This window comes from Gymnoscopelus microlampas (assembly GCF_963454915.1).
Source record: "Gymnoscopelus microlampas genome assembly, chromosome: 4".
Classification (NCBI taxonomy): Eukaryota; Metazoa; Chordata; class Actinopteri; order Myctophiformes; family Myctophidae; genus Gymnoscopelus; species Gymnoscopelus microlampas.
Genome location: NC_139941.1, coordinates 40978978 through 41003691, shown reverse-complemented (window position 1 = coordinate 41003691; position 24714 = coordinate 40978978). Strand labels below are relative to the sequence as shown.

Sequence of the window (24714 nt, the reverse complement as noted above, 5' to 3'; positions counted from 1 at the left end):
ATTTGGAACATTTGGATCTGAGATGTAGTGAGAAGAAGTAAAAGTATTGGAAATTGGAAATACTCAAGTAAAGTACAAATACCTCAAAATTGTACTTAAGTAAATGTACTTAGTTTCCACCACTGCGCACCTTGTCTTGGCAAGTATTACCAATGTCACTCTCGTTTTGTCAACTATGCAGACATATTGCCTGGCTGCTGAGCGCCAAGTAGAGGAGAAATGCAGAGTGTATAGTATAGGAGTGGATGGAAAATGTCAATGAGCTGGAAACTACTGGGTATAGTAGTGGGTACCAGCGCTTCTGCAAGGAGGTCGTTCTATGTATGCTGCTGAGGCCACATTGCCCCCTTGTGGGGATAAACACAATAGAACCAGCCGTTCGTTACACCAAGATTCACACACAGCTCCAAAATTTCCCTAAACACTGTGCAAAGCAAGTGTGCATATTGACTTATTTTCTCAGATTTCAGTTTAGGTGGCTACCCTTTAATGGGAAAAGATCAAGACGATGATGCTCTATTCCTGCTGAGTGCCCAGAGTCCTGCAGGATTGTGCTTCAGCCTCCCTTTGTCCTTGTCTGAAAGCATTTACACTGCTGCCCTGACATTTTTGCCAGTGTCAGCAGCCTCGGCACACAGCCAGCTGGAGTAAGCATGCACACAGAGTGCTGAGAAGGGCTCTCTGTGCTGTCCTCAGACTACCTTGAGGCAAGAGGCATCGGACACAAAAATCGATGGCAATGTTAAACCAAAACACTGAGCACAAGGTCTCACTACAGCCATTTCATAACATTCAGTCAGTGTCAGGATATATCTTCTTATTTGTTTTTGTTCATTTGAGACACTGCAGGAGTGCTGACACATTCAGGTCTTTGATAAACTCATTGCAGATAAATTGTCCAAAAATAAAATATCAGATTAAAGTGTACAAAATAAAATATCAAGTATTTAATCAAATAGAATAAAAACAAACAATGAGATCAATAAAAACAATGAAATATATAAAAACAAAACACTTTATTACAATTAGGCTGAAAAAATCCAATGAAAACACAACTACTTTACAAGTACAAATGTTTTCCATTGTTATTTACAAGGTTTTTTTCTTTAACATCAATTAAAAAAATGACATTTATGAGAAAACACAAAATACTAAAGTACATGTTTACAGTGTATTTGTTACAATAAAAAAAACAAATGATGACTAAAGGAACGTGCAGTATTTTCCATTCAAATTCTATAAACAAGGGAATTACAGACATCATAAAAGGGACTATGTACTGTATGAATACACTTATTCTAATAGACACTTCATTCCCCAACGAGGCATTACCCATAGATCCCAGCAAAAGGACATCTATGGAGTAATATCATTTATATTAATCAGTGTAAAGGCATGACAAGTATCTCTTTCTGATTTTTATGACGTAATGGGCAGTATCTCTGAAATATGCGAGGGTAGGGGATACTGACAGAGTCGGGCGAGACTGTGATAATTGCCAAGAGACATTCCTTATTTCCTCAAAACAAACACAGATATCAGAAGTGACAAAATGCTGATTTAAGCACAGCTTTCCAGTACAGCCACATCTGTACTACACCAAAAGAACCGACACTCAATTTAAGAGTTCAATTGAGAATGTTGATGGAAAGGGTGAACCTCCTTTTTGCTGCTCACACACATTTGGCAGTCTTTTGCCGCGCTCCTAGCTGCTTCCCCCACTGGGCTTAGGGGGGGCTTTGCCCCTCATGCCGCCCTGGCGAGCTTGTCCCTTTGTGGGCTGCTGAGTCTGAGGGGGCTGCTGTGCTGGGGACTCTGCGGCGGCAGCGGGCGGCACGGAGGCCTGCTGGGCCGGGCTGTGGGGAGCCGGGGTTTGGATCTGGGGCGAGGCAGCCGCTGCCGCCGCCGCTTGCTGCTGCAGTATCTTCTGCTGGACGACCTGGGCAGCGGCTGTGCCCGTGGAGATCATCTGGACCTGGGCTGGGGCCGACGTGGCTGCCTGGGTCAGTGCCACTGTCTGTGGCTGTGCCTGGATCTGATCAAACACAGACAGTTTGCGTTCCACCAAACAGACACGGTTGCTTTACCACCAATTTGAATTTGCTTTCATTTCACTGCATGTTAAACAGCTCAATGTGAAGTGATAGATATTGCCCTTGGGAAAAATAATGCTAGAACACTTTTAACAGGGAAGTCTAAAAAAAGACAACAATAAAATAATACCTAAGCCTACAAAGACAAAAGCATAGCGACTAATCCGAAGGATAAACACAGTAAAAAAAATCACACCCTGTGTGAAGGAAGCGGTGCCTTTGGGGCGGGCCTTAACTCATTTCAGTTCGTCCCTATTGGTGGTCTGAGTCCACTTACCAAATTTGTACTTGGTAGCATGCTGCAAACTGGAATGATGGCTGTTTAAAGCCCAGCCAATGGGCAGACAGAGGGCGGGCGGGGCTTAAGTAATGACAGTTAGTCGCTATTGCTGGCTTTAGTCCATGTACAAAATTTGTACTCCGTAGCATGCTGCGAACTTGAGTTATGGCTGTTTGAAGGCCAGCCAATGGGAAGACAGAGGGGGCGGGGCTTCAGCAATGCATGCTGGTCCCTATTGGTAGTCTAAGTCCACATACCAAATGTGGACTTGGTGGCATGCTGCAAACTGGAGTTATAGCCGTTTAAAATCCCGTGCTCATCCCGTGCTCATACGGGCGCTGGGGGTCCCTGGACCCCTCTTTGATAACTTCATCAATTCATGCTCGTGCCTATTGGTGGTGTAAGTCCACACACCGAATGTGGACTTGGTGGCATGCTGCAAACTGGAGTTATAGCTGTTTAAAATCCCGTGCTCATACGCCGTGCTCATCCCGGGCTCATACGGACACACACACAGACACGGAGTAAAAGCCAAGTGTAGAGCGGTTGGCACCGCAAAAAAAAAAGAAGCAGATCTACAAGCTCATAGCGCGGCAAGTCCGTGTGTGTGTGTGTGTGTGTGTGTGTGTGTGTGTGTGCGTGTGTTTGTATGTGTTGCTTCTTTGCCGTGCTCATCCCAGGCTCATAAGTACAAACGGACAAAGTCAAGCTTAGAGCGGTTGGCACCGCTAAAAAATGCAGAAAAGTAGATTCTGGTTTACCATTATGAAGTATTATTCCTACATGGTCTACAACATTGGGAATATTTTTGCATGTAGAAACTGTGTGCTTTTTTTGGACTATTAATAATAATAATAGATTCAGTGAATAGAGCAGAGTAATGTGTTTTGAGAGTAAACATAAATAGGGTAACACTACCTGCTGAGGAGAAGAGACTATTTGCTGAAGGTTGGCCACAGTGGATTGTTGCTGCACTATCTGTGGGAGCTTAGCCACCTGATAAGAGAGTAAACAACAAACGCACTGATAAGCACAAAGATTGACTATTTATTTCTAAATGTTTATTTTGAGGCACCAGGTATGGGATGAGACCGTGCCTGGATCTGCTGAGCTCCGGCGGTCTTCTGGGTCTGGGCGATGGAGGTAGTGAAGAACTGGGTCTTGATCCCAGGCTGCAGCTGGGTGGTGGTGGCATAGGTCACTTTCTGCTGCTGCTGGGCAGGCTGTGCTGCCTGCACGGTCACCTGTTGGGTGCCAATCTAAAGGGGTGAAACAAATTCAGGGTCAATTCACACAGTGACACACAGGTCTACTTACTCAACTGACATGCTGAACGCTGAACTGAAGTTCAGCATATATAACAGTTCACAAAATCAATGATTCAACTTGGTACGATACAGCGGTTAGGTATGTTATTGATCCATTGAAAAAAAGAGAGAAAAGGGAAAATAGGAATGCCAGAGAACGTGCACTGATAAAAAAAACTAATGAACCTGTAACTCTGAGTGTACAAATGGAAACAAATGGACTTTTGGTGTCCATTTGGTTCCATTGGCACATACTCAAGAGTTACGGGGGTCTGTGGCCTAATGCATACCAAACTGGGGGTCCTTGAAATTAAAAAAGTTTGAGAGCTACTGTTCTGTTCACCTTCTGCTGGACAGAGGTCTGTCCTTGCTGCGTCTGTCCTGCTTTCTGCTGGGCGGCAGCTGCTGCCTGGACTGCTGCTTGCTGCTGCTGCTGCTTTTTCATCTGCAGCAGTTGTTGGACCTGCTGCACCTGCATCTGGGGGAAGGGCGGACCTGGCAGAGAGCAGATGGGAAAGGTCACAGATCAGCACATTGACCTCTTTCAACCTGGCGTCCCTACTTCCGGGGCAGAGCAAGTTTAGCAGGTCTACTAGCTCAAGGCGTAAGTGGTTAAAAGCACAATCTCAGCACAGAGGAAACAATAAGGAGGCGTTGTTTCTGTGGGTAAATGTGAATAATAATCATGCTAGTGATTTCAGTGCTGGTAAGGTTATAAGCCATTAGGCCATTTAACTCACCTGCTTTCTGGGCCTGGCCTATGGCTACACTGATGCCTGCTACAGTGACTGGCAGTGTGGTGACACCAGCAGATGTGACCACAGCTGGCACAGAGACCACAGGAGGCTTGGTCAGAGTCACCTGGGCTGTCTGCGCTGCCTGGGCCTGAATCTGACCCTGGGTGGGCACACGAGTCTGGAAAGGTAAACACAACCAGGTTTAGTGATGAACAACAGACATCAAATAAAAAATCACACCTGTGTGAAGGTAGCGGCGCCTTTGATATATTTTGTCATAGATATGTGTTTCTACTAGAGAAACAATATTAAAAGGCTTCCAGTGGCACTAAATAGTGCCATTGGAAGCGAATCACCAAATGCATTCCAAGGTAAGTGGCAAAAACTGATCTGTCACTGATCTGCCTAAAGTTTATTTTTTAGGTACCCACTCTATCAGCTTCTATCTTCGTAGCTTTTTGTAGCAGATATACAAACTTCGTGCTCTATACCTTTAGGTATAGAGCGGATATTAGCCCTCTATACCTGGCTTTTGCATCAACGTTCTGATTGGTCAGGCTCGCCAAGGTTCTGATTGGTCAGGTCCGTCAACGTTCTGATTGGTCAGGTCCGTCAACGTTCTGATTGGTCACTATTCATGACATCACTATGTTACTATTCATGACATCACTATGATGTCATGAATAGTGACCAATCAGAACGTTGACGGACCTGACCAATCAGAACGTTGACGGACCTGACCAATATCCGCTCTATACCTAAAGGTATAGAGCGGCTAGCGCCGCTAAAAATAGTGGGGTCTGCAAGAATGCTGTTCAATGCATCTTTCTCGTCAGCTCATTCAGGACATCCACTCTTAAATGAAAGGATGTTCGTACCAGTCATGTAAAAAACAAACACCACAAATGCTGCTGCTAAAAATCCTTTATAGCATAGTATAGTATTCTAGCATATTTACAAGCCATGAACATAACCCTGTCGCCGGCAAGCCCATGACATTGCACTACTCACCAGTCTGGCAACCTGCAGGTTAGCCACGGTGGTGCCGGTCAGCACGGCTCCAGGCCTGGATGCTGCCACCGCAGCCAGCTGAGGGTTGGCCTGGGCAGCCTGTGTGGGTTGGACTTGGGCAGCTTGTGGTGCCCCTGCAGCCTGTTGGCCCTGGGCTGCTGCTACAACCGCAGCTACCTGCTGCTGCTGCTGTTGCTGCTGGGCAAGCTGCAGCTTCTGTTTGTGCATCTTGAGCAGCTCCTAGAAGTACATTGATCTTTATGCACATTTGAAGGATATGTCTGAAGTAGGCCAACGTCTTGGGAAATTAACCGTGTTGATTCAGAGAGAATGTATCCTTCATCTTTTAAGCAATCAAGAAACAATCGTCTTCACGAAAAAAAGTGAGGAATTTTAGAACAAGTCGTTATGGAAATGACTAACTATATTTGTGCTTGTTGCTTTATGTGCAGTGCTGCAATGCTGAATTGGAAAGTGGTTGCATTCTATTTTAATGACGTGACGCGCACTTCGCTTAACACCTACACTACAGGTCACACAATGGACAGTTGAGGCTCATTCCTATGTTAATCCACCTGGTGTGAGTCGGGAGCCTTTGTAAACTTTGTTGAGGTGTGAATTTAAAGTCGTTTTAAATCTATGCATGTGCCTGCGCGTGCTCCTGGTCAAGTAGGTTCCTGCATGGCGTGCAAGGCCGTCCCATGAGCAATGTAACCCTGTTTATGTGCAATGTTTTGTTTTGTTGCTAATGTTAGATATGAACAGGGTAGTTTTAACATGTGTAAAATTACATCTTTACACATCTTTTACAAGGAGTCATCATTTCATCCCGCCTTCTTGCAAAACTCATACTGTACTTTGTCTCTCAATGGAAGTAAAAGTTGTCGCAGGTTTTGTTATACATAATTAAAGTCATTTTTCACCCTCTAGGGTTTAGAACACATTATGCCACCATCTTGCCACCAATGGAGAATGTGTGAGTATATATCATGCAAAATGCTTATAAGCTGCTTAAAAGGCAGAGATTAAAAGAAAATATGTTTTTCCCCCTTCACATTGGAGATTAAATTAGTTACTGTTATAAAGCTTCCAGTCGAATGTTGAGGCAAGCTTTAATTACATTTCACAAGGTGACTTCGGCTTTTTTCATATGCTCCAGTGGAAAATGCTGGCGTTTACCTGGGGTTTGCCTACGGTCTTGATCTGTGGTGAGCCAGCCTGCTGCTGCTGTTGCTGCTGCTGGAGTTGCTGCTGACGGAGCATCTGGAGGTGGGCCTGGGTCAGAGGCTTTCCCTGGGGCAGCTGCATGCCTGTAGCTGGGTAGAGTCAAGAGACAGCGCCATGGATTCAACAGCTTATGTTATAGTTACTATTTATCAGGTTGCTTGGTTTATTTGTCTCAAACACAGGAAAGGGCTTTGGGTATACATACATTCATTGCTTTCTCACATGTTCTTAATCCATTTCCTTTCCCTTTTTTTGGACCACAATTGTTAGTTGTTACTTTTGTCTGACAAAGAAACTCTAAATGTTAATTTATTTTGGTATCTTAAATGCACCGTGCTCATGTGTCAGCTATGTCCATTTTGTGTCTTATATCATTATATGTCAACTCATCTATCAATTTAAGATGTATTTTCTACAGCTGTCAGTGTGAGAGAGTGAGTGAGAGATAATTTTGATTGCTGCTTGTGAACAATAACATGTATAGTGTATAATTGTGGGGGCACGTACTGTTTACCATTTGGTTAAGTATTTTATTTGTATGTTTTATATTAAAAAAACCTGACTGGCTTCAAAACCGAGGTACGTACGGAACTGTGCCAAAACATGGAGATGACTGGTGTCAGCACACTGACGTCATCAATGTCGGCTATATTCTAGCAAGACTAAACCCTCCCGTCACCAACATGACGTTCAAGGTGCACATTATTAGACCCCATTTCTTTAATGTGAAGTTTCTAAGTATTGTGAAAAGTGCTACACAAACACAAACGCAATATTATCACTATTCAGCTCTCTGAAGAAGGTGTCCATGTTTTGCTCCTTTACCTGATGTGACCTGAGTGACCAGTGAGCGAGTCTGCGACTGCACAGGGCTCAGGGTGGTGGAGACCACTGCGGAAGCGGTCACCGGGGCAACAGCTCGGACTCCCTGGCCTGTTGCTATGGCAACCACCTCGGCAGGTGCAGCGGCGGCGGGAACGGCCCTCTGCTGTGCGTGGACCACCTGCGCTCCTGCAGCACCCGCAGGCTGGATGGACAACAGCAGTAGACAAATGAAAAGAGAGGCTTCTGACAGTCATTCAGCCTACCTCCGTGATTCCTAACCTAGGGGGACCCTTGATATTGCTGTTTTCCCATCCTAGCCGTTACGTTAATTGGACAAGCTGTCTAATCAGCGACTAATTAGACCTGGCAGGAGAGAAAAAACACAGTATCCACTATCCAGGATCAATAGCTGTTCCACTGATTATAAATTGATATTCCAAAATGTCTCGACAAATAAAGCAGATTCTGCCGATATGCCACCGACACAGCGATAAAACCAAAAGTCAACTTCATGTTGATTTTACTATTTTAACTCATTCACTGCCTGAATTATATCTGGCCGCGTTTGCCCACTGCCAAGATTTTTCATTGAAAAAAAAAAGTACTCAGGAGCCGAGATACCAAATTTTTTAGTTTTAAGTTAACAAGGAAGTGTATGGGAGTCTAGATCTTCGAAAAATCATATCTTCTTGGTCTTTGAGTCAATTTTTTTTTTTTAAATGTTAAAAAAAAAATGTTAGTCGTTCTAGGCAGGCATGGCTTATGGGACAGAAGTCGTTTTAGTCGTTCTAGGCAGGGAATCAGTTAATTAGAAAGAATCGCAGATCTGGATTTTCAAATTATGAATATCAATTTCTAGTCAACCGAGCCAACTATTATTGAAGCTACTATTTGTACATCATGGCAAGGTAACTACACAACCCAAACTCCCACCAAAGTGTAATTTTGCTTTAATGATCCACATACTTCATCAGTATAGAGTCATAAAACTACATATTGATTTATTCTTTGTAAGGTTTTATCTATTAATAAATTATTTACTTATGTTTGTATTGTTGTAATGAGCAGCATATATAAGACGTAAAAACAATGGCCATTTTTAACTGTCTGGCAATGTCGAATCTCGCCAGCTTTGGAAGCCGCTCTCGTAGATCTCGTGCCCATAAAGGCTGCCCATCCCCGCCCTAGAGGGTATGTTGGCTGTGTATTCTACTTAATTCCATCTAGCTGCTACAGCATACGCATCATACATTCCTCTTTGTCACCAGAAGGCTGAGTCAAGCCAGAACAGGGGTGATTAAATGAACATGACTCACAGACAGGGTGCCTGGTATGACTGGAGATGCCAGGCGCTTGTTGGCCTGGAAGGGGCTTGGAGCCACTCCAGCTACTGTGTTCACAATCACGTTCCCTCCGACAGTGGCTGGAAGGGACACAAGAGAGAAGGAATTAACTCCTGGAAGACCAAAGGGTTTTATAATTTAAACCATGTGTGCCAAGTTAAAATACCTACCAGCCTGGATGGTTGTGCCCACAGCAGCATTTTTTATGGCTCCAGCCTTAAAAACACAAAAAGTAAGTCATTACTTTGAATAAATAAAATAAATGGCATTTGTTTAGATCTCATTATATAGTATAGACTCATGCATGCATAACGGTCAGACTTTCTCTTGGAGGACCTCAACACATCAATGCACAGAGCAAAATACTAAAACCACCAGGATTTGAGGCCAATGGGGCCACACATACTATAGCGCATGCATTTGTGGTACTCTATGCCATTCTCAACCGGCCTCAGAGCTCCTCACAGTGGGTCGCGGAGGTACTGCCCAAATAATTTAATAACTTTGCCTTATAGATCAATATGTCTTCATTTTAGGTTGTTTTCTTTGTGTTTCCTTCATTTTAGACTAGTCTTTTAAGCAGAATACTAAATTAAGTCTTTGCACTTAACAGCGACATAGCAAACGTTTGCGGATCATAATTCCCCTTTACTTACTTTATATACAAGTATTACATTTAATTATGTATGTGGGCCCTGACCATCTTGACACATACCTAGGTTGGCCTTGAGTTACGAAAGGTTGAGAAACCCTGCTCTAATAACTTCAATGTAAAATGAATTCACCAAATGGCAAATTAAAAAGGTAGTTGACTCTCACCAAGACAGCTGCATTGGGCACAGCAGCGGCTCCAGCAACTGCCGCAGCCTGAGGGACTCCTGTTGCTTGAGGCTGGCCTGTAGCGGGAACCTGGGCCTGGCCAGGTGCAGCCTGGGCCTGTGGAGCTCCAGCCTGCTGCTGCTGGGCCAACAGCTGAGCTCTCTGCTGTTCCGCCATGGCCTGAAAACAGAAGTGTACACACACACACACACACACACACACACACACACACACACAACTTAGCAGGCCAGCACAAACACCAGTGCATCCCAACATGACAGCTAAATATTACATCAACTTTCCTTGCACACTCCATGCTGGAATGACGCTGGTTTATTAACACATTACAGAGGAATACTACCTTCTTCTCCTTGGCGATCCTCTCGGCACGTTGGGATGCCACCTGAATGGGTGGGAGGGGCTTATCATAGCTGATCCCACTGTAAGACACAAACAAAAGCAGAAGAATTTCAGGGTACAGCTCTGTTTAGTGGACAGTAATAGATGGAGAGGTTCAGGGGTCACACTCATGTTTACCTTTCAGCGAGAACAGAAGCGTGTTTTGGATTCTTCTGGAATGGGTTCATTCCCAAGCTGTGAAAAGCAGACCAGAAATTCGGTTTATTACGTTTACATTTATCATGGTTTGGGGTTTAACAGCCATGTCTAAGATTAGATCGATATATAATTAATTCCCATCTCCTACATCACTCTATACCGTCTCCAATTCAGCCTTCCTCCTATCTGAGTCAATGAAGACAATACAATGGAAAAGTTGACTGCATAGCCCTTTAAAAATGCTTCTGAACAGTTTTATCCAAACTTTTGCCGTTTCTCTTCCAGGGTTTTCACCACAACCTGTAGTTCATTATATATTTGGCTGTTAACTGCTTCATTTTAATTTGTAATGCTGTTTACTTTCCTACACATACAAAAATATTTAATTGCTTGGAAACTACACCCGTCCAACATCATCCCTCGCTTAGGCTTTGATTAAGGCCCTAGAAATTTTCATTGAGCTTTGCAAAACAAAGGCTCTGTGTCCACACAATGACATCACTCCGTGGACAATATTACACTCAAAACCTCTCGACAACTCTTAAACACAGGTGTGAACGTTTATAGACTATTTTGGGGCTTTGGTGAGGTCATAATGTAAAACACCAGCTTTATTTTCTGCTGAGGTGGCGCTTTAATTACCTGAACAGATTGAGACGTCTGGTCAAGAGGCGAACACCAACGGATAAAGTGCACTGACCATGACAGCTACTTACAGGGGTTTGATGGGCGGACTCCTCTTGCTGGCGATGATTTTCATGAGTTCGAAGCGGCTGTTGTAGAGCTGGATGTGGGTGGCGTTGTCGTCCTGCGTGTAGATCTGACAGGTCCGCAGAGGGCGGCTGTTCTTAGACTGGTGGAGAACGGGGTGCAACAGTTAAACTAATAATCAATTTGGGGGGCAAATCGGAAGAAAATACATTTTAAAAAATAGTGAAAATAGCTGATCTACAAGCTCACAATGCTTCACGATGTGATGTTGTGAGCTTGTATATTGGCTATTTTCAGTACACTTGTACAACAAAGTATAAAATAAGTCTTCAGTGATGGACTATAAACAAAAAATCTATTCAAATTATTTGTGTCGATTTGCTAAAAAATACAATTATAAAAAAAAAACTGGTTCTCAATTATTCGGTTAATTGAAAAAGTAATCAATAAAATAATTGCTCCACTCATCTTCCACTACCAATAAAGAACGGATTAAGCGGTACCTTATATATGCTCTTTGTTTTCTTCTTGGGGTTGGCTTCATACACCAGCTGCAAATGAGGAGACAAACGAGTCAGCTAACAAAGTACTGCGGGGAACTAGAAACAAGGTCACAGGGTCTGGTTTTCACCACTTAACTCATTGAGTGCCAGGATTGCCAGAATAATTTCAGAATTGATTCTGAAAAGTGACAGAGTTTTTTTCACAGAAAACAAAAAGTGCTTAGGAAGCGAGATACAGCCTCTTTCAGTTCTAAGTTAAACAAGGAGTGGATGGAGCTGCACATCTTCAGATGATGATATCTTGGGTTCTGAACATGTTTAAAAAAATAAATAAAAAATGTTTTTTTATGCTAATTTTTCAAAAACACGTGAAACACGTTAATGGCACCCAGCGCCATAGCGGTAAAAACACGTGAAACACGTTAATGGCACTCAGTGAGTTAAACACCTTATACTTGAACAGAGTTGGCTCTGTACTTCTTTTTTCCCTCTACACAATACACAAAATCTCTTCGCCGAAAAAAGCTGATCTACAAGTTCACAGCTGCGACTCGTTGCAAGCTTGTAGATTTGCCATTTGCGGTTTGCCATATTAGGGTTCTACTAGTTTTAACCCATTAAGACCTGAGGCGATTATTTAAAAAAATCTAAATCCTAACAGTTTTTGGAAAAGAAAAAAAAAAATGTTTTCAAGATTTCAAAAATAGCAGATCTACAAGCTCATAGCGCGGCACTCGGTGCCGCGCTATGAGCTTGTATATCTGCTATTTTTGAATAGCCAATGAAATCTAAAGTGACACAGATGCGTTCCAGGTATCAATGGGTTAAGTGAGAACTACAAGTCTGGTGTGTGTCTATTACCTTTCCCTCCTCTCTGGGTATGATGACATTCTCATAGCGGTTGCGACACTGTTTGGGGGAGCGGTAGATACGGCTGCAGGAGTTGACTACGTCACTGACCAGGTCCCAGTTTGGGGTGTGTGCAGGAGACACAATAGTCAGGTTCAGAGGCAGTTCCAGGAGCTGCTTCACAGCCTGGCAGGGAGATGGACACAAGGATGTGTTATACAAGCCAGGAAATCTTCGTCAAACTACTCATTCCAACTGTGTCATAACTTGACAAGTATGCTTAATTGTGCTATGCTTTTTCTATCTTGCAATACTGGCAATAGTTAGCAATCCATCTCAGTTTTTCCATTTTTATTGATTCTTACTTACGTGTAAAACTTGAATTCAGAGTACACTAGTAGCCATTGTATAAAAACCAAAACACGAAAACTCCAAAAACTCTAGTATTACTGTAGTGACTAATAATGCATTTATGCCATCTTGTCTGTTTTTAAATCCTTCACAGCAAAGTTAAAGGCAAAGTTCCAGATGTGTGGCTAATTAGGCTTCTATACTATGCCAGTCCAGTTCATGTAATTAAGGCTTGGCCGTGAGGATGGTCCAGAGAGCCAGTACCTGAAGCAGAGCCCAGTCCTCACTGATGAGCCATTCTGGGTTATCCTGGCCAACCTCCATGGCAGGCTTAACCAGAGAGGGCAGAGGCTTGGCGAATGGTGCCTGCTGCTTGAGGGAAAAGTTCTTTTTCTGGTCTTTGCCCTCACGTCGAACTTTGAGCATGCTGGCTTTTTCAAAGAGGGAGCGTGGGGGGATGACCGTCTCGCCATGGCCCTTCTTCTTCTTCCTGGCTGCTGCTGGATGCAAAGCACATTGGTAAGGACAGGGAAACAGTGCAAGACTGGAACATAACATATATATGTTGGGTTCCCTTGACGTTTACAACTAAACCTTATAACTGCTTCCATGCGTACAAATCATTCTCATATACCATCAGTCCGTGATGATGCACATATTTCACAGTAAAACATCTTCAACAAATGTAATCACAATTTAAACAAAACTCAGTCAGCCATACAGTTTTTCATTTTGGAGAGGGTACAAGTCTAGATTGGACCTTTAACAGCAACACCAGGTCTAGTTCACTCTGCTTACTGACCCAGAAAGACAGGAAACAAATTTAAACAAGTTGAAACTTGAAAGTGGTTAGTTGATTTTAGAAAGAAGCATTCAGGAATTGACAGGACAGTCCATGTGGCAATGCAAAGCATAGCAGAAAAAGTACAAGAATAATATAAAAGCCCATTAACCCAGACAGTAATCAAGTGTCTGCATCTCTCGAGCCCTGGAAGGAACAGCATCCAACAGGGAGGGAAGAGAGCAAAGTAGTCTGTCCCCATGTAAAGCCAGAAACACTGCACTGATCATAGGAGGTGCTGGTGTTAGAAAGGGAGAAATAGAAACGCAGGGCTGTCTATGAGAGAGTGAACACCCTTATTGATATTCGTTTCAATGGAGAGGGTACAATTCTAGATTGGACCTTTAACAGCCAAAACCTGATCAGTGTCTTTGTTACTAGGTCTCTCTGCATACCTGACGGGTCCATTTTGAGCCTCTTATGTTCCTTGCGCACATAGATGGGAGGCAGTTTGGACTCAGGCATAGGCGAGGTGTCATACATCAGACACATCACAGAATCAATGTAGATGTCGTTGTCGTCCTGCGGTGGGGTTGGAGGGGTCCACAGCTTCAATGGGGGGGAGACAAAAATATATAAGTTAGATTGAAACATGAACAAAACTCATTAGTAATACCTGCTAAGTCATCAGGATCCCACAAGAACAGGAAATCAATTAATGTAATCTAGATACATATGTTTCGTTATAAATTCGTCTTACCGGCATGATCTCAGTATGGCCATCCTCTGCATCAAATACATACTCCTGTTAACAGAAAAGAGAGACAAAATGTCAGATACAAGCCGAAGGTAAAACGTGCACACTTTAAATGATCAAATGATGATCATTTCAGATGACCAGAGATGTGAACGGCGCATCACCATGTTGTAAGCGTCCTCTCTGGTGTAGGTGAACAGATCCTCCTCTCCCTCCAGAACCAGTCTCTCCTCTTCCTCCGTCTTCAGCTTCTTGAGTTGCTCCAGTTCCCAGCCTCTCTTGGCACACTCAAGTCTCTCCTGCGGAACAAAACACCAACAGTTAGTTTGATGTGTCAAGAAATAAAATGATACATAATCCCGACAACAACAGAATTTACCTTTATAAAGCTTTCGTCGTCACTGACATGAAGGTACTCAAGGTAATGCAGGGCGTACATTTCAATTGGTGTTAGCTGGTGGAGAAGGGAAAGGGGTATTAACTGCTGCAAAATAACCTGATATTTTTGTGTGTGTGTGTGTGTATTTTATAATGTCACCATGGGCAGTTTTCATGTCATGCCTCATATTATCATATTATAACAAATTAGAAATGTTTGCTCAGCGTGGGAAAAAAAAAGTCTCATTTACCTGGTCCATGACGGCATTGAGCTCCTCTATCTGAGCGGGCTCCTCTATGATCTGCGCTTCCTCCTCCTCCAGTCCGTCCGTGCCCCCTTGCTTCTCCTCGTCCTGCTGCTGCGCCTCCTGTTGCTCCTCTAATGAGGCATCGAGGTCGATGCTGTGCAGGGCCTGGATGTACGGCCGAGCCACGCGCGGAGAGATGGCCTCGGAGGGCGATGGCTCCTGGTGCAGCACCACAAACTCCTCCACCTTCTCTCCCGTGCCCGCCTCCACCTCGAACATGTCCTGGATCGTCCGCTAGTCAGCGTCACAAAGTTCAGAGTGTTAACATTACACACCGACACGTGGTACAGGGACAGCTGGATCGCAAATGTTATGCTAACACAGTGCAAGGCAAGGTATACTATATGCAGTGAATTATAAATATGGATCAACATGTACATATTACATTTTCACAGTCTAATTAACCCATTCAATCCGGGAACGCATCTGTGTCATTTTAGATTTTACCGTTGGCTATTCAAAAATAGCAGATCTACAAGCTGGGCAATCTTTGAATACATATATATATATTTTTAAGTGAACATTTGTAACTCAAATATTTGCTTCTGGGGGTCCCTAGAACAAAACATTTTGAGATGGGGGTCCGTGGCCAAATACACATATTTTCCATGTCAAGGACCCCCAAAATGATATGTTGTTCCAGGGACCCCCAGAAGCACAGAGTTAAAAATGTTCGCTTTAAAACATATGTATAATTGTATATATATATATATATATATATATTCAAAGATTTGCACACATTTTCCACGATTTTTCAAAAAAATAGCCAAAGTGACACAGATGCGTTCCCGGTTTTAACAGATTAATAGTAATAACCGGGGATTTTGTCCAGTGAAAGGAACAATGCTCTTGGGTGAACATGACATGCAGGGACAGGGCTACTGTGAGCTTATGCTACCTGTGTGAGGAAAGCCAGGGTGTAGTCTGTGCCCTGGGCAGCCACCTCCCTGATCAGGTCCTTTGTGCCATTTTTCAACAGCTTCTCTTCAATGGAATGACCACTTTCCAGCCTGGATGAGACACAGTAATTAGGTTCCTCCAACGTTTGTGATAAGGTAGTCGGTATATATAAAAGGCAAATGTGTTCGATTATAAAATGATTGGAACATTATAAAAGGATGTAAACACAAAAAAAGTAAAATGCTAGATATCTCACAACTGACAATAATGGGTGTACAAAGAAAATAAAGAATAAAACTGGCACATCCGCTCGGCGGCAGGTGCAAGACCAACAGTGGATTTAAGGCAAGATAAGAAAATAGAAGTCTGCACACTGTGACTTTACAAGAAGCTCCTAATCAAGGCTTTATTATAGATTAGATTATAAAGCCTTGGTTGGGAGCTTTTTGCAAAGTCACAGTGTGTGACTTACATTTTCTTATCTTGTACAAAGAAAACAACCTCAAGAAGAGTCATGTCATAGATTAGATTTAAAGATTAGATTAGAATTCATTGTATTGATCCCTGGGGGGAATTCATGATTGATTCAGTCACCTGTATATGTGTATATCCTTTGAGCGTCCAATCTTGTCACACCACTCCTGTGTGCGTGCATCCATGCTGGGGTTGAGGTCCGTGTCGTAGAAGATGATAGTGTCTGCATCAAACACCGTCCCCACTGTAGAGCAGCATCGGTTGGTCAGGATGCTACAGAATACCTGTCTGTTCCTGTTAAACCTCTTCATATTCTCCTGAATGGAGGCAGAGGAGAAAGCCATGGTTATATTGAGACAAAATGTAGTCACAGTAGTGCAGAGCAATGTTAAAAGGGCCAACAATAAGGACCAAATGTTGATATTATTATGTTAGCTATGTACTGCTACAGTGTGCTTCCATGTTATCTACAGTATGTGTTAATTCATCTGAAACTGTTTTGAATAACGCACTAAGGGTTTTTATGAGATTATAGCAACATATTTCGCCGTGACAATGCCCAGCCTTAAGAACAGCTAAAACAGTACTTTTTAATTTGATGGTACTAACATAAGTGTGTGGCAGTCTAGAGAATTGAAGCTAGAATAAAATCTAAGACAAAACGAAGTTAAGAGACCCAAGGAGGCAAACCACTAACACCAGGTCTAGTTCACTCTGCTTGCTTACAGACCCAGAAAGACGAACAAGTTGAAAGTAGTTAGTTGATTCTAGACAGAAGCATTCAGGAATTGACAGGACAGTTCATGTGGCAATGCACAGCATTAGCAGAAAAAAGTACAAGAATAATATAAAAGCCCATGAACCCAGAAAAGTTGGTAACAGTAATCAAGTGTCTGCATCTCTCGAGCCCTGGAAGGAACAGCATCCAACAGGGAGGGAAGAGAGCAAAGTAGTCTGTCCCCATATAAAGCCAGAAACACTGCACTGATCATAGGAGGTGCTGGTGTTAGAAAGGGAGAAATAGAAATGCAGGGCTGTCTATGAGAGAGTGAACACCCTTATTGTTGTGCAAATATTACAAATTATGCAATTTATACAGTGTCTTTGTACAGGATTTGATGCCCTGATGTCCTTGTAAGCTTGCTTGGTTTGTCTTTAAGTTGTCAATATGTCTCAGCATGGCACCAAGACAAACATGTGTCCTGTGTATTGATTAAATGTCAGGAATTTGTCTTGGTGTAATTGGTGTCATTGAGTCATACTGACAGTTTACATTCATTTCAATTGGCAAATCAAAATTATTCTGATTAAACTTAAACATTCTTGCTTAGAGCTCATCTGATTGTTTAACGGTATACCTGTCGTTCTTCGGGGTCGAGGCTTTCATCCACACGTATGTAGGTGAGCTGTCTGTGGTCTAGGAAAGCCTCTAGGATGTCCAACATCTTCACCATTTGGGTGAATATGAGGACACGGCGGCTCTCTGACCTCAGCTTCTGGAGCAGAATGGCCAGAGCCTCCAGTTTACCTTTAAAGGAGAAAAAGCAGTCAGAATGCAGTCAATGGCCCTCATTTATCAATGGAACGTAGAAACCAGCGCAGATCCGAGCGCAGGAATCATCTTACGATGGGGCTCATGTGGGATTTATCAAACATTCGTATCCTGTCTATCAAAGCGAAAGAATGGACGGTGTCTCTGGTGCTCAACTGATTGTGATTTAGATAACAAGACCCTCTTACAGAGGCGCTTCCCAGCGAGTTTTTCTGGAAAGCTAATAAGAAAGAGCAAATTCTCCGGCAGAAAGTTACCCCTCTAATCATATCAGTGGAGTCATACACACACACACACACACATATATTTGCATACCCAGGCAGCCCTGACCAGCAACAGCACAGCACACAGACATAAGGCTACAGCTGACACAAATGTAACAAAATATGACCTCAATCGTAACAGCGCAAGTCCAGTTGAACAAAATAAAAAGTGTCATGTAGTCAGAAAAATGCGGTGGAATAAAATCACTGATGTGGAGATGCAATAGTAATTTAGACAAAACAAAGAGAAAATAAAGTTAAGAGACCCAAGGAGTGGTTTGACCAATTTGACGCCTTCATTCACTGCAATCATTATTCTTACAAATCAGTAACAGAAGCATTCAGAAGTAGACAGAAGCATTCAGGAATTGACAGGACAGTTCATGTGGCAATGCAAAGCATAGCAGAAAAAGTACAAGAATAATATAAAAGCCCATGAACCCAGAAAGGTTGTTAACAGTAATCAAGTGTCTGCATCTCTCGAGCCCTTGAAGGAACTAGCATCCAACAGGGAGGGAAGAGAGCAAAGTAGTCTGTCCCCATATAAAGCCAGAAACACTGCACTGATCATAGGAGGTACTGGTGTTAGAAAGGGAGAAACAGAAACGCAGGGCTGTCTATGAGAGATTGAACACCCTTAAGAAAATTACTGATGTGGACATACAATAGTAATTTACTACGTACTAGTAAATCACGATAATTTCAGTAAATCACGATTTACGTTAGGGATACGCAGAGTTATGTTAGATGTTCGGTTACGTCATTTTAAGTGAATAGTGGACTGCTGCATAATGTTTAGATGCCTGTCAGATTGTCAGACAAGGCTGCACCGCAAGTCTACGATGGAAAGGATTTGCGTACACGACCTGGAGACGTGGCGTGAGATTTGAGCGTACCATACGCTCAAGTCAAAGTGACGTGAGATCAGAGTACGCCCGTTCTTTGGTCTCCGCAAGGTTGATAAATGAGGGCGGCCAATATGATCACATTCAAACACAGATGGGGCATTTGATGCCAGAATTTTCACGTGAACTTGTCACCATATAATGTGGTATGGAGCCCTAAGGATATATTACTAACTAACCTGAGTCCATCTGCATTAACTGCAAATCAGGGCAGTGGAAGAGGCGGCTAGATGCAAGACGGCGGATATCAGTGTTGTGCAGGGCAGTAGCCTCCTGGTGCCTGCGGCTGAGAGACTTCAGCTCCAGGCTGTAGGGAATTGGGGGATTGGCTGCGTACAGCTGAGGTGGAGGGGCCACTGCTGCAGGGATCACACAAGACAACCTGGAACATGGACAAAGAAAGACATTTTTTTTACTTGGGTGACTAAGTCATTGCTAAATACAGCATCATTTTCTTTGAGCAATCTTCCTCTAAGGTTAAGTAACAAGCTGCTCTCCGCCTGAACCGCCACTGTTAAGGAGTATTCCACATAAGATAAGACGTTGGTTCTCCCACTTTGAGACCCTTTGGGGATACCAGGGGGTCCCTACCAAAATTAGTTAATAAAGCGTCACAATCATTTTACCCCTTTATTCATATTTGATACTTTGGCTATTCAAAAATAGCAGATCTAAAAGCTCATAGCGTGGCACTGAGTGCCGCGCAACGAGCTTGTAGATCTGCTATTTTTGAAAAATCTTGAAAATGTTTGCAATTCTTTTTATCATGTGCAAATATTTATATAACACAAAACTTTGCTTCTAAGGGTCCCTGGCACAATACATTTTCAGGTGGGGGTCCGCAGCCACATACATATCAATTTGGGGGTCCTTGGCACAAAAAGGTTTGAGAACCACTGAGATAAGATACCTCTTGACGAGGTTGTTGTCCAGCTCCAGACGCTCATCAGAAGAGAGCAGAGCCGATTGGAGGCGAGAGGTGGTTCCCACAAATGTCTGTTTGGCTCTCAGACAGCTCTCCCTGCCCACCCACCTCCAGCCCCCAGCGCTGTGGGCAGTGTGGCCAGGCTCTGTGCTCACAGCACAGGCCTGGAGTAGGTCTGACCCGTACAGCACGCTGCGGCTGCAGCGACGCTCGTTGGCTGCAAACAGGAGGCTTAGACGCTCCTTAATCTGCCGGGTTTTCTCCTCTGAAGTCTGCTGCATGTGTGAAAGACAGAAACAAAATGAAGTGGCACACACGATTTGATGGAGCGGTGTATGTTTTCCCTCACATAACCTCCAACTCTATCAATATTGATGCAATTATCTTTTGAATATGTTGACAATGAATAGAATAAGCATTAAAAGGAGTAATGCACCCCCAAAGAATAACTTTATTTCTATCATTTACTCGACCTGTAATGTCTTGAATACAAGGAGAGTTTTCATTTGTAGAACATTCCTTTACGGTGAATGAAGAATCAAAAAAATAAGTAAATACTTGAATTAAAGTAAAGCCAAAATTAACGACAGCAAAATTGTATCACAAATGTGTAGTAATAAAAGACAATATGTTCTGCCTTGGTGCCTTGGCAAATGCCAGGATGAAACTCATCGTCTACCCTATGAATACTTTCTTATTTTGGGGATTCTTCATTCACCGTTATACAAACAAAAATGATCCTCGTATTCAAGACATCAAGGGTGAGTAAACGATATAAATGTACATATGGGTCTTCAAATTATGTACTTGAATCATGATTCTATCCTGAATGAGAGCTTTGGGTGACAAAGAACAGACCTGGGGGGCAGTGGGAGTTGCAACAGTAGGCTTGGTGGAAGCTGCTGTGGCATTGGAGGTCACACCTAGAGCTATAGAGCGAGAAGAAATAGTTATGTAGATCATTGGTTCTCAAAGTGGGGTCCGGGGACCCCCAGGGGTCCTTGAGGGAGTTCCAGGGGGTCCCCAGCTAAATGATAGACTAGGCACCAAATGGACCCTTATGGGTCTGTAACTCTGAGTGTACAAATGGAACCAAATGGACCCCTTCCATTTGTACACTCTCAGAGTTAAATTGACATAGATTTTACAATATAAATTGCGGTCCAAGTGATAGAAATGCCATTAAATGGGGGTCTGTAGCCCTAATGCATGTCAAACTGGGGGTCCTTGAAATTAAAATGGTTGAGAATCACTGCTAGAGCTGTAAAAGAATCTTCTCTTATGGGGTCCCTGGCATATCTTTTGAAATGGGGGTCCGCGGGCTAATATCAATTTGGGGGTCCTTGACATGAAAAAGTTTGAGAACCACTGATGTAGATATTCGATAAATATGATTGGTGATGGGTACTCAATTATAAATAATACATTATTATTATTACTATTATATTCAATGTTTTCTACACCTACTTATTACTATTATATGATTCAACTGTTGGCCACCAAGTAGTGTTGCATTCTTGCAAAATTATTTAAAAGGCCACTCGTACACACCGTAGCGATGGCTGCGGTGTGTGAATCAGTGATTTGGCAAACCCTGCATCATGTGTACCGTGGTTAGCTCACCTTGTTGGGCGGAGGAGGTGGCTGGTGGAGGGGGGGTTAATGCAGCAGAGGCATTGGATACAGGGACGGCTGGTGGTACAGTCTGCATGACCATGGGGCCCTGAGGCCTGAGGATTTGCTGACCAGGGGCCGACACAATCTGCAGGATGTTTCCTACAAGCACACAACACATTATAATATTAGATCAGGGTATCTGCACACTTCTAAAATACAAATGTAATGCCTTTTAATACCTCTAAAAAGAACAAATAATTGCATTACTGCGGCAAACAAACAGACAGTTAGGGCTGAAGATGTGGCCAAAATTTTAATTGCCAAACATCTCAATATTGATACGATATAATGGTTTCACATCTGTTATTTGATATTTTAACTCACTGAGTGCCATTAACACATTGACCGCCAAGACCGTAGTCCTACGGGCCGTTAAATCCAACCGTTAACCGCCGTACCCGTAGTCCTACGGGGCGGGTGTTTTCCCATGTTAAATCGAACAGGTGCAGATTGCGGATTTTTTTTGCACTTCCGGTTTCGGGGGGGGGGGGGGGTTTGAATACATGAATACATGTGCAAATGGTAAAGATAACCTGAAATGCTTATTTGAGAGTACTTTTTTACGTATGACATACTTCATTCTGAAAATAGCTGATCTACAATCTCACAACTTTTCATGGTTTGTGAGCTTGTAGATCGGCTACTTTCATTAGTTTTGGTTCTGAGGAGATGTACAATTTCTTCATTGGTAAATGGCTTGTGAACGAGTGATCTTAGTGTTAGTGAAACAGGGGCTTGGTTCATGAAAGAAGGCAAGAGTTTATGATCTTCAACAGACAATATCAGCCTGGACAAAGCTATAGCACTATAGGTAGTGTTGCAGCCTATTAGTCTGAAGGTTGAGAGTTCGAATCCTGTTAATGGCAGTAGGTTGAGATGTCCAATCAAACCATTATGTTTCCATCTCTCTCTCTCATCAATCTATTGTTTCCATGTCACTCTCTCTCTCTTCAATCTATTCCGTTTCCATGTCTCTCTCTCTCTCTATTCACTGGCCCCGTATTATCGCTGCTTGCAGCTATATTTTAACTTAGAACTGAAAAAGGCTGTATCTCGCTTCCTAAGCACTTTTTGTTTTCTGTGAAAAAAACTCTGGCACTTTTCAGAATCAATTCTGAAATAATTCTGGCAATCCTGGCACTCAATGAGTTAAGTGTAGCAACAGTGAAAACTAAGCATTCTGCAACAATTATGTGACAAAGTAAAAAAATAAACATGCTCTTATTTAACTAATAATTACTGAGACTTGATTTAGACCTAGTTGTGTGACACAGATGCACATAAAAAATTAATAATCAACATGCTCACAACGCGTTGTTGTGAGTTTGTAGATCGGCCATTTTCAGTGCACGTGACATTGGCATGCAACCAAGTATGCATCAGTTAGATGGAAAGAGAGACAGCTGAAAAAGAGTATGACTACGGGGTGTACATTACCGAGTGTACCTTGGAGCTGCAATGGCTGCCCCGTTGTGAGCTGTCGCAGCTGGCTGGGGGACAATGTGAACTTATTGCCCTGGAACTGAAGGGTGACGGGGGTCTCTGGTTGGGAGATCCGGTTCTGACCGCCTGCTATGTTGGCCAGCTGGGCGATCTTCACAACATCTCCACCTTCAACAGGACGCAAGGGCACACAGAGAGACACAATGGACATACACGCCTCGTTAAACACAAACGGACTCCAAAGATCAACACATAGGGCTCTACATAGAACACTAATATATACAGTATATTAGTCATAGGGTGAAAAACAAAAAGGGAGAAGACATGCAGAACCAAGGGTGGGTTAAATCAGTGGAGTGAGCACAGCCGCCCTCCATGACAGAACCATAGCAGCTCCTATTGAGGGAGAAACAAAATGAGACGGCAAGCGGTGGCTTTTGAAAGAGAATGTCCCGTAACCACAGGGTCATGGGATCGACCCCTGCAATGAAAAATGTCCGTCAATAGCCACGTGCCCTGCCAACGTGTCGTTGAGCAAGACACTGAACGCCCTCCCGCTCACCCATTAACCCATTAAGACCTGGAACTGTGTCATTTTTAGATTTGAGCTAAAAGCATTATTTTACACTTTGGGCTATTCAAAAATAGCAGATATACAAGCAGATATACGGCACTCTGTGCCGCGCTACGAGCTTGTAGATCTGCTATTTTCTTTAATTCGTGAAAATGTGTGCAAATCTTTGAATATATATATTTTTAAAGCGAACATTTTTAACTCAAATCTGCTTCTGGGGGGTCCCTGGAACAAAATATTTTGAGATGGGGGTCCACGGCCAAATACATATAAGTATGGGGGTCCTTGACATGAAAAAGATTGAGCACCACTGATATAGAAACATACGTTTTTCAGAATACTGTTAAGATTTAGGAGACATGTAGAATCGGCTTCAGGTCTCAATGGGTTAAGCAACTCAGGATATGAGCTTCAGCTAAAATGCCTGAAACATAAAATAAATAAATTCCTCAGGTGAGACAGAGTGCCTGAAACAAACACATTCAGTTAAAAGGAGTGAGTTGTGCTTAGCTGCCTTTTTGACAGCAACACACTGACCAGAGGTAAATAGATACAATGATTTATCTTATTTCCCATATGGTGCGTTATTGAAAAAGCTTTCTCTGTTCACATCTGAGGCAGGGAGTGGTCTGGTCGACAAAGTAGTTCATGCTTTGCAGTTTGCCCTCAGAATGAAACCATAAACATCAGTAAATACACAAAAGAAATATGAGAACCAAAAGCATTGGGATTTCTTCCTTCAGCCCGGCTGATGCAAAGAGACAAAAGAATATTAGTAAACTGAATGGGTTCGGTGGGTGGGGGGTGGGGGGTGGGGGTGGGGCAATATTTAAAGTAAGAGGGAAAGGGGTGTAACTGGGGTTAAAGTATGGAGCGGTGTGTGTGGTGTAAGCAGGATTTTCCATTGTGGACACATGCAGGCTTGAAGAGAGAAACTGAGGTAGGACCGAGAGGCTGCTGATATGGCTACAGATTTCCTAGCACCACTCTTTTTGATGTCTATGATTATTTATGTATAGTATTATATTATGGCAGCCATTAACTGAAACATCAAAACTACCACGGCACCAGTGCAATTGCTCTACTGCAGGGTTCCCCAATAGGCGGCCCGCGAGAGGCAACTGTGCGGCCCGCGACGACTCCTGTTCTTTTTTTTTTTTTAA

General features: G+C 43.0%; 1 protein-coding gene across 9 annotated transcripts in view; it reads right to left on the bottom strand.

The window, feature by feature from the left end:
- Window positions 1–997: 997 nt before the first annotated feature.
- The window catches only part of ep400 (E1A binding protein p400), a 41509-nt gene continuing 17792 nt past the window's right edge, over window positions 998–24714 (bottom strand). For 2 of the 9 annotated variants that reach the window (XM_084056236.1, XM_084056241.1), the window contains 30 exons: window positions 22972–23145; window positions 21481–21633; window positions 20716–20786; window positions 19843–20132; window positions 19112–19314; window positions 17571–17740; window positions 16333–16529; window positions 15737–15848; window positions 14782–15072; window positions 14532–14606; window positions 14317–14451; window positions 14156–14200; window positions 13851–14004; window positions 12879–13111; window positions 12276–12449; window positions 11415–11462; window positions 10917–11053; window positions 10180–10236; window positions 10004–10082; window positions 9643–9822; window positions 8994–9039; window positions 8797–8903; window positions 7481–7682; window positions 6608–6744; window positions 5429–5668; window positions 4421–4595; window positions 4024–4175; window positions 3471–3632; window positions 3292–3369; window positions 998–2035 (listed from right to left, as the gene is read on the bottom strand). In XM_084056236.1, the coding sequence (XP_083912362.1) occupies window positions 1706–2035; window positions 3292–3369; window positions 3471–3632; window positions 4024–4175; window positions 4421–4595; window positions 5429–5668; window positions 6608–6744; window positions 7481–7682; window positions 8797–8903; window positions 8994–9039; window positions 9643–9822; window positions 10004–10082; window positions 10180–10236; window positions 10917–11053; window positions 11415–11462; window positions 12276–12449; window positions 12879–13111; window positions 13851–14004; window positions 14156–14200; window positions 14317–14451; window positions 14532–14606; window positions 14782–15072; window positions 15737–15848; window positions 16333–16529; window positions 17571–17740; window positions 19112–19314; window positions 19843–20132; window positions 20716–20786; window positions 21481–21633; window positions 22972–23145 (4607 nt within the window). In that variant the 3' untranslated portion in view covers window positions 998–1705. Of the gene's footprint in view, window positions 2036–3291; window positions 3370–3470; window positions 3633–4023; window positions 4176–4420; window positions 4596–5428; window positions 5669–6607; window positions 6745–7480; window positions 7683–8796; window positions 8904–8993; window positions 9040–9642; window positions 9823–10003; window positions 10083–10179; window positions 10237–10916; window positions 11054–11414; window positions 11463–12275; window positions 12450–12878; window positions 13112–13850; window positions 14005–14155; window positions 14201–14316; window positions 14452–14531; window positions 14607–14781; window positions 15073–15736; window positions 15849–16332; window positions 16530–17570; window positions 17741–19111; window positions 19315–19842; window positions 20133–20715; window positions 20787–21480; window positions 21634–22971; window positions 23149–24714 lie in introns of all 9 variants that reach the window. The other 7 variants (XM_084056240.1, XM_084056242.1, XM_084056235.1 and 4 more) reach the window with 6 other exon arrangements.